The sequence below is a fragment of the Bidens hawaiensis genome, unplaced genomic scaffold (assembly GCF_021521415.1).
Source record: "Bidens hawaiensis isolate Kalapana, Puna unplaced genomic scaffold, B.hawaiensis_p1.1 tig00024454_1, whole genome shotgun sequence".
Taxonomy (NCBI): Eukaryota; Viridiplantae; Streptophyta; class Magnoliopsida; order Asterales; family Asteraceae; genus Bidens; species Bidens hawaiensis.
Window position 1 is genome coordinate 46,676 of NW_027493860.1, and position 10,297 is coordinate 56,972.

At 34.5% G+C, this 10,297-nt stretch overlaps 1 protein-coding gene across 1 annotated transcript; it reads right to left on the reverse strand.

Moving 5' to 3' along the window:
- Nucleotides 1-7,828: 7,828 nt before the first annotated feature.
- LOC143569315 (uncharacterized) lies at nucleotides 7,829-8,209 on the reverse strand. Its single transcript, XM_077055266.1, has one exon. It carries the CDS (start codon nucleotides 8,207-8,209, stop codon nucleotides 7,829-7,831), a length of 381 nt encoding a protein of 126 aa, XP_076911381.1.
- Between the last annotated feature and the right edge of the window lie 2,088 nt (nucleotides 8,210-10,297).

Consider the following 10,297-nt stretch of genomic DNA (forward strand, 5'->3'; position numbering starts at 1 on the left):
TAACCGTATTGACCCCATTAAGAGATAAAGCATGGCCGAATTTATCCGTTACATTTAAAAAATATAAGTCGAGTTAGACCCATTAGGTAGACCATGCCCCATTTTGACCAGTTAGTGATAAGTTATGTCTTATCACTGAAAATTTTGTTATAAATGTTATTTTTTTATCAATAACGGGTCATTGGGGTATGGTTTTTCCAACAAGCAACAGACTGAAGAGCTGCATCAAAACCAAGCAAACAACACATATCAGGCATACAAAATTAAAACTTCATTATGAAAAAAAACTAAATAATATTTTAGATGGTTTTTTTTTTCAAAAATCGTCATTAAAAATATATATACACAATAATTATAAATGCATTTATATTAATTAGTAAATAAGAAACGACACGGTATAGAGCTTGAAAATGTACCTACAGGCCATGAGCTTTAGAAATATAAACAAGATCATGAACCTAACAATTGAGAAGAGAATAATGTCATTATATCGCACAAGATGAATATTTCAATCCATACATTTAACAATCCAAATATTAATCCAAACAAAAAAACAAACAGATGCATAGTTTAAAAAACTAACTGTATTAGATGACCAAATTTATATAAAATAAATGTATTCAAATATCTAATTACTTCAGTCTTGGCCAATACCTTGAGATGTGTTACTTGATCAGCCCATGCCATAAGTGTTTCTAAATCATTGCTCATCATAGCTGGAACCAATTTGAAATAGAACACATCATCACCAAGGTAATATTCAGTCAACCTTGAAAGTAGCAGTAGTAGCCACTCTAGAAAAGATGCCCACCTAAAAAATGAAAAAAATAAAAATAAAACAAAAATAACGCATTTCCAGTCATGCGCACATCCATGTACAAAACGAATTCTTACATTAAATTTTCAGTTGTGACCAAAATGCCCCTCCCAAACGTACACTTTGACCACGCTTAAAAATATCCAGTTCCTGCATAACATCAACAACCTTAGTTTCTGCAGCAGCTAACATCTGCTGAGATACTGACTCGGCTTCAATTGGCGTGTTGACTCTTCGTAAGAAGCCCCAAAGATTTCTAGTTTCGATAAAAAACAACTTTCACCTGAAAACTCAGTTTGCATTAAAGAAGCATTTGGAGTACACATATCATCCATGTGGCAAATACCGACCTGCTTTAATGATATCCCTTTGACCTTCGTTCGCTTTACTTCCTGTGAAATAATAAATAATTTCAAAACCACAAACCCCCTTATACCAAATCTTTTTCCTTAACAAAAACAGAGGAAATTTAAAGCAATACTTACCAAGCTTGATTATCTCAATTATCCACATCTTAAACCAGTTCCTCCAACATATACAGTAGATATGTTATTTATATGCATGATGTAGTGAGGTCCTATATGGCTGCATATAATCCAACAAAAAATATATACATATTAAAGTTGAAGTTCATTTTCATCAGTTAATTATTTAGACAACTTACGCATAGGATGCATTAGCTCTTGCAACTGATCAGCAGAGAAGCCAATCTGATCCAGAAGCACATGGTAATAAGTAGGTCGTATGGTTCCCTAAATCATCGATCCATTCTAAGCACACAAGCAAAAGTCATTGTATTTAGGATGACAAACTTTATTGTCAACAATCGTTCCTGCAACACGAAACAAAAGCACAGATTTAGATTTTGTTTCGTTTATTATTCAAAATAATAACTTTTAAAAAAATATATATAATTAGATATTAACCTGGGGGAACATTGTAACCAGGATTTGTTAGGAAAAAAAACTTCGTGTGATGAGTTTACGCCATGATCTGCTCGAGCTCAATATTAAGCACCTGGTTAAACTGAGACTCCTTACCCAGTTCCTGCATATTATTATATTCTGCAGCTTCAACTTCAGAGTAGACGCATAGAAAGCTTCAGATTCAACCTGTTTATGAACAATTAAACATCAAATTTTGATCAAATAATAACTCGTAACATATATTAGCTAAATGAAAAAATATTTGAATGAAATGAGTTCAATGTTACAAAATCTAGAAGCAATCAAACTGACAATCTAAACCTAACTCAATAACTAATATGGTGTGCAAACAATCTGCATATCTTTTTCAGAAACAGAAAAAACTTACAGAGTTGAAAGACTACAGTTTCACTCACCTCACAGATTTATATAAGTTGTTCTTCAGTTGCACCAACTACAAATAAACACGTTCATCAATCAATAACAATATAAATGTTTCGATTTAAAAGATCATATACCATAAAAGCAAAAATACAAATGAAAACATAAAAACAAATGTAAATAAACCCTAAAATAAAAATAAATAAATAAAAAACAAAAATGAAATCAATACATCCCAACACATTACCTTAAGAAAGCGAGGCGGAGCTTGATAATCGCCCCCATGCAATACGATTCACCGTCAACACAGTCACAGACCCCATCTCGCCAGCGTATGACCTAAACCCTAGCTTGGCCGGAAAGACCAACACAAAGTTAAGAATATGGAGTTAATAGGAATTGATTTACAGAGAAAATCGAAAGTAGCTTATATGTCAAACAGAATGGAAAATCAGTTTCACGGCCAGAACCCTAACCGCCACGAACGATCGAGATTCTGAATTGAGAGTAGAGGCGCCAGATAAATTGTTGAGAATTTGAATTCGAGATTTGAGCTTAAAGTAGGTTTTGAATTGTAATAGGATCTGCCGCTTCTTTTCAACTTAAAATTTCATATGCTAAAACCACTTGTTTTAACAAGTTGTATCTCTTCATTTTAAGAGTTTTTTTGGTAAATTACCAATCTGCCCTTTCTATATGTATTTTAATATAGTATAGATAAAATAATAGAGTGTTATAAATTAGGAGGGGACCATTCTACATACATTAAAAGCAGCTGGTCTAGTGGATAAGACACCAATTTTGTTAACTAACGGTCACACATTTGATTCCCATCTCCCTAAACTTTTTTTTAATACTGTCTTTTAGATTTAGGGTTTTATAAAACAAAATTGTTACGATTATACAAAGTTACAGACGTTGCTATCTCCCATTGTATTTATATTATGTGTTTTTAATTTCTAAGAGCATCTACAATAGAAGATTTTTGAGGTGTTTTTGAGGAAAAAAAGATTATGTGGAGGAGAGATGGTGTAATGTGAAGGAGAGATAGTGTAGGAAAATTTTTGGTGAATAATGAATGAAGAATGTGTTTGTAACGGAGATGGATGAGAGAAAGGAGGAGAAATATGGTGTTTAGTGGAGCCAAGTGTTATGTAGGCATCCAAAAACAATTACAAAAACACCTTCTATTGGTGACGGTCTAATGATGGTGTCTTTTTTTATTATTGTTTAGCTAGGTTAGAACCGGCCCGTGTGATACACGGGATGACAATAAACAAAAATAAGAAAAAAGTAAATATAATAATATAAATAATTAAGAGCATTTCAGATTCATATACTAAATTTAAGAAATGTAGTATGATACATAAGGAAAAAATCCATATACCATTATGAATTTAGAATGATTATCAAGTGCATACTCAAATGCTCTTTTATAGTGCCTGTTGAATAGTAAATCTTTTGATGCAAGCTCTAATGAACCAATAACAAAGAAAACTTATTACTTTTAACATTATGGGTAACAACAATAAGAAAATGCCCGGATAATGAAAATGCATACCACTTTGGAATAGTATAAACCCGATATTGTTGTCCTCTACCTGAAGAAATAAGCAAGCTTGTTAAAATTGAGGACAACAAATACCAGTTAAGCTCACAAAATAGCTAGTCAATAACTTTGTTTAGACTTGAGAAAAGGGTAAATCATTAAATTTGACATATGAAAGAAAGAAAAAAGAGAGAGAGAGGGAGAGCTTGAAATCTCTTAGGAATACTAAATAATTAAAAAGTTTTTCATCATAATTTTCATGATATACTGACTGAAACTAAAATAATTTCTTCATCGTCTCTGTAATCTATATTTGCTACAATCCTAAAAAAAGAGAGTCAACTTTTAACTTTTAAAACTCAAGTTATAAGTTTGAAAAATTAACATAATATGCCTTCTTTTAATCCAAAATGAATTTATTGTGTATTATTTTGTTTGAAGCAAACTTAAAATGTTAAATTTTTCTCTTGCGGCCCGCCACCCTCTTCAAGATCTAATCATGTTTTCTGTCAAACGCACTTAAATCCTCAACCATTAATGATTTCTCTCTCTTTGCACTCAATATAAACAATTTTAACCATTTTAGTGCATTCAAGTTATATTTTATTTCTCAAAGAATATATCATAAATCGTATGTAGTTGATAAACAGACAATATAACATAAGTTGAGTTGATATAATAATGAAATTACCTGACTAAGGTTATGATGAATTTCTTTTGCTAGTGGCATCCCTAAACTATAATTGCAGAAAATAAACAGTGACATAACAAAAATATTAAAGGTAATGATATCAAGTAAGTTATAAACACTTACTCTTTAGAAATAATTTCTTGCACAAGTGAAATCTTGTGAACCATCTCATCTAATGAAGCAATACAAAAAACTCAGCAGGATGCAGCTAAAAAAGTAATAGATGATTGTATATAAGCATTGTGATATGTTAAAAGGTGGTGCTTCCTTTAGCTTTCCACACACACACAATATATATATATATATATATATATATATATATATATATATATATATAAACACTAAATTATGGTGAATTTAAAAATAAAATTAAAGCAACTAATTATGTAATAACTGAACTGACTAAAAGTTCGGTTAATTTAGAACATTTACGATTATCATATAATTGATTTTCTTACGATTATTAGCTTTACTAAACACTTCCACACTTAGTGATTATTCTCATTTATAGCATATCCAAACCACCCTAAAACACATCAATTTTTGAAGGTATGAATAATCAGATCTAGAGAATCAATATTTATCAATCTTAATTGGGATCAATGAAATTAGACACATTAGCGAACCAAATCTCCAATCAACTATATGAGAATATAATTTTATCAATTCAACATAATGTGGGATCAATGAAATTAGTGAAGCATTACAAACGGAGAACACAACCCATCAAATTAGTAAAGTTAACAAATTGAAGAACCAAATTACACATGTCTGTGTGTATAACACCTTGATTTGGCTGATTAAATTAAAGATTGGAAAAAGAAATGAGGGACAGAAGGAGGGCCAGGAGGTTGGTTAAACATGTGGTATGAGTTCGGATTGAAACGGGTCATTTAAAAAAAATATGTGAATTCGGTTATGATCTAATCATGTTTGGGTAAAAACGGGTCATTTTAGGTGTTAATGCTCTTTATTTCCAACTGTTGCATAGTGTCACCTTGTAAGACCCCGAAACCTAGGAATCCTATAGTTGGTCATCATATTTTAAATTTTTAAAAATTTAAAACCAAAATAAGTTCATTTATTAAAACCAGTTTAGAGTAATAAGCAGCGGAAAATAATAAGTATCAAAATCCCAAAACCGGGAAAAATGTGCCCAAAGTCAAAAATAAAATAAGTTCATTATGTTTAAAGTCCTCGACTAGAAATGCCTTCAATCGTCTGAGTAGTCTCCAGCACGTCCAAGTGGTAGCCTCAAATCCTTAACCTGAAAGTCAAACTAACATACACACAAAGTCAGCTTAAGCTGAGTGAGTTCACATTTTTATAAACGAAATTTATAAATCAGTTTAAAAAGTTTATAAGTATAAAATCTTTGGAGGAAATCATAAATAAATAAATTTTCTTTAAATAATTATGCTAACACGGGCCTCCTCACCACGAGTCGCAACTCGAGTAATATATTTGACCCGGTAGTAGAAAACAGTATGTAATACAGGCTTCCTCACCACGAGTAATACTCGAGTAATATATTTGACCCTATTACAGAAAAATCCACGCAATACGGGCCTCCTCACCATGGGATTCTCCCGAGTAATATATTTAACCCGATTGCGGGTTAAGCAAGAGACGGGCCTCCTCACCACGAGTCACAAAGTCAAGGATTCGAGTAATATATTTGACCCGTCCCGATCATGGATATGCAACACGGGCCTCCTCATCATAGGTTTCTCCGAGTAATATATTTGACCCAGTCACAATCCATACAAGCACACACATCAATAGGCATACTTACACATAAGTTCATCAAGCACACGCATCAATAGACATGCGTACATATAGCTTAATCACGATGAACTAATAACATCCACAAGCGTAGACTATAGGGTAACATGTATAAGTCGTTCCAATAAATCAATACAAGGAAGTCTACATGCATTCAATTAATACTAGGTCTAATGATGTTTTCGAGCCTAGGCCATAAGTAATGTATGTATATAACCTTAAGAAATATATGACTATAACTGAGTCCAAAATATCCTAAGGCATGGAATATAATTCATACATGGTCTCATAAATATACAAATACAAATAAGACTACGCAATATCATCCAAATAGTGTAAACAGTAAAATCGAGTAAAATTGTAATAGGGTGTGTATGCCAGCCCAAACATAAAAGAGTTAAAAATGGGCTAGAAAACCTCTAAGTAAGTCCACAACCAAAAGCCTGTCGGATTGCACAAAACGATTACTAACTAAACCGTACCGACTCTCTTATTCTACGAGGCATTCTAACATGATTTGATTGACCTAAATCCTCGTCCACACAAATTCCAATTACATCAGCCCCCAAGGCCTTGTATTTACCAAAACCACCCTTAGTTAAACCTAGGGACAAAGGATTTCCAAACTACACCCGAAAGTCGTTAATTGTGTCGAATATGCGCATTAACAAGTTTTTTAAGTAATTATCAACCAACTCAGCCCCGTGTAGATAAAATTTAGTATTATTACAGCCAACAAGTCCACACGACACCTCACGAGTTGAATGGGTCAGCAATTCACTTGTGCAACGCACAAACTACCAATTAAACGCGAATTGGCATTGTACCGACCCGTTTGAGCAACCGACAACCAATTCAGCCCCGCTTACATGAAAATTAAGTTTTCCACAGCCCGTATATCATACCGAGGCTACACAATCTGAATTGGTTGTTAATCCCCTCAAACAATGCGCGAAACGCAACAATCAACAATCTAGACAACCGAAATCCTAGTTTTCAATCTATCGACAATTGACCAATCAAACGAATTTCATTGCTCACGATACTAAAGTATGATATATTTGACATACCTAGGAAGGTGATAGAGCAAAACCCCACTTAATTCAGCCTCGAAAGATACTCAATTGGACAGCCACCAGTTATGTCCTAAACCGAAATATATTGATCAATACGCAAGCAATAAGGACGAATTAAGCTGAAAAAGACCTTCATCGAGGTAGTACTTACCTGGAATTAGAGTTTTGAACCTAGGAATGGCCGGAATATTGGAGAAATTGGTGGGTTTTGGGGCTGTCCTTACGCCGATCGGACCAGGGAAAGAAAAAAGAAAAGTGGCGCCTAGGTTTATTATTTTGAGAAAGTTACACAACCAGCCCCTATACTTGTCAAATGAGATATCTTGCTTCCAAAGTTAAATAGTATCACTTTCAAGAATGACTAGGAGGTCCCTTAAGATGCCAGATCGAGTCCCGGTTAATATACAAACTCTACATGGCTTACTTTCATATTAACGAAATATAACGGCTGTTACAAGTCTACTCCCCTTATAATGGGATTCGTCCCGAATCCGTTGTGACAGGAACAACTATGGATGGAGTTTCATCATCTCGTCCTCGGACTCCCAAGTAGCCTCGGAACCCTTACGGTGCCTCCACTGCATCTTCACCTGCCTAACCGCCTTATTCCTCAAACGCTTTTTCCTGATGGTCAATAATGGTTATAGGCTCCTCGTCATAATTCAACTTACTGTCGAGCTCAATGCCACCAGGAGGCACATGGGCCTCCTTGTCTGCCAAACATTTCCTTAGATGCGACACATGGAATGTAGGACGAATCCCATCAAGCTCGTCAGGCAAATCTAGTCTATAAGCTACCTCCCCAACACGGGACAAGACACGGAACGGACCTATGAATCCAGGACTAGTCTTCCCCCGCTCACAAAAACGAATGATGCCCTTCCAAGGAGAAACCTTTAACATAACCCGATCCTCGGCCTCGAGCACAATAGGCCTTCGCCTATTATCCACATAGGACTGCTGCCCGCCCTGAGCGAACTTCATAAAAGCCTTAATCTTATCAAGGTTTTCAGTCGTAGCCTCAACCACCTCCGAACTACCTAATTGTTTCCGACCAAAGGAGCCCCAACAGACGGGAGTCCTACACCTACGCCCGTATAACATCTCAAACGACGGCATCTCAATAGTGGCGTGATAACTGTTGTTATAAGAAATTCGAGCAACGACAAATGATCCCAACTACCACCAAGTCGATAACATAAGACCCAAACATATCCTCGAGAGTTTGTTGGTCCTCTCGGATTAACCATCCGTCTGCGGGTGATAAACAGTACTAATGAGGAGTTTGGTACCCCATCACCTTATGAAAATTTTCCCAAAACCTAGAGGTAAAACGCGTGTCCCTATCCGAAACAATAGATACAGGCACCCCGTGCCTAGAAACAATGACGTGCGTGAAGTATATATATTTCTAATAATGATTTTCTCACACAACTGGGTTTTAAATTTATAGAAATGATTTTCACCTCAAAATTAAACCACACACACATAGGCAAGTGTACCTATCGTATAAGTATTATAGCATCGGTAAGAATCAAGTATCGATCCATGGACACAATAGCTCTTGATACTGAATCTTCGCTAATGACTAACCGGCTAAAATCACAAGTTGTTTGGTTTTAACTAAGAGTATAATGCAAAATACAAAAACTAAGCTAGCGTACACAAAAGCAAACAATCAAGGAAGAATATCACTTTAATCTTGAATCTATTTAGCTCACAAATGACAATAATTATGGATATATGGCAAGATCACAAAATGCATAAGTGACTAGACTCTCGCCAAAGATATCTAATCACGTGACTTGTTGGAAAGTTAGTATGAAAGGTACAAACTAACCACCTAAAGTCATTCAAGCGGGACGAGTGACACGATTATATCAATGTTTCATGATGGTATGGACTAGTTTCCTATCACGGTTGACTAATCCAACAACTCTTTGGAAAGATAACATGAAAAACACATAATCCACCTACAGTTGATTAAACTAAGCAATAATCATGCACTTCTTCAACTTATGATGTTCATATCAAGATTACATAAACTAGAGGTTCATGTCAACAAACCTTATATAAACATAGCACTTAACATGACAAATCATAACAAATACTTTGTCTTTCCAAACATAAGCATAAAGATGCACATTCAAGAGTTTATCATGAATAATCAATAATCAAGACTTCATTTACCATTCCTAGTTCAAAAGCCATAGACTAGCATAAAAATATACAAATCCATAAATGGATGCTTAAATCATGAGTTTTCCAACATTACATAACCAAACAACCATAAGTCTTGAATATCATGGCATAACAAACCATTAAATACACAAAACCATTGAAGAATAACCATGAAATTGCTATAACACTAACACAATCCTTGCCAATAATCCATAAATACCATCAAATATTACTAAACTTTATCTAAATCAAAGTGATAACAAAGAGTTTAGCTCATCATGAGCTCAAGAACAACATACAAGCTTGAAAAGACAACAAAATTCATGGTAAAATCAAGAAGAATCAAACCAAGAATCCAAGATAGATGATGTAGATGATGGATGATGCTTCTCTTGATGTTAGAATTCTTCAAAGTGCTTGCAATTGGATGGAAATCACCAAGGTTTGGAAGTTAACAGGGTTCAAAACTTCCTGGGACTCCCCTCTTTCTTTCTAGGGCGCTGGTTTTTATATAGATAAGAGAGACATGATCATGTTTGGAGAACAACAGATCATGTTAAAACAAAATACTAGATCTAGCATCTAGCATCTGATTGGTTCTATTATCTCCTCGATGCTGCAATTTCAGATGTTGAAGGAGTAAAGCAATTGCCGGAGGGTTAAAAGAGTGCTACAGAGTGTTAACAAATGGCTTAAGCTGGATTTGGAACATCGGCTTCTTTAGGAAGAAAAGCAGGACTTGGGTTTTCCAAAATAAACAATAACATGATCATGCCATTCCAAAGACCTGATCATGTTTGTCTTGAATTTTCATATAAGCCCACCAGAATACTCATAATTCGCCAGACATTCACAAAATCATGTATCATTATATAATTCCACTAATTTTCA

Bases quoted from the DNA above. Each gene is read 5' to 3' on its own strand.
- LOC143569315 (XM_077055266.1), bottom strand. From the start codon at position 8,209: ATGAAGTTCGCTCAGGGCGGGCAGCAGTCCTATGTGGATAATAGGCGA.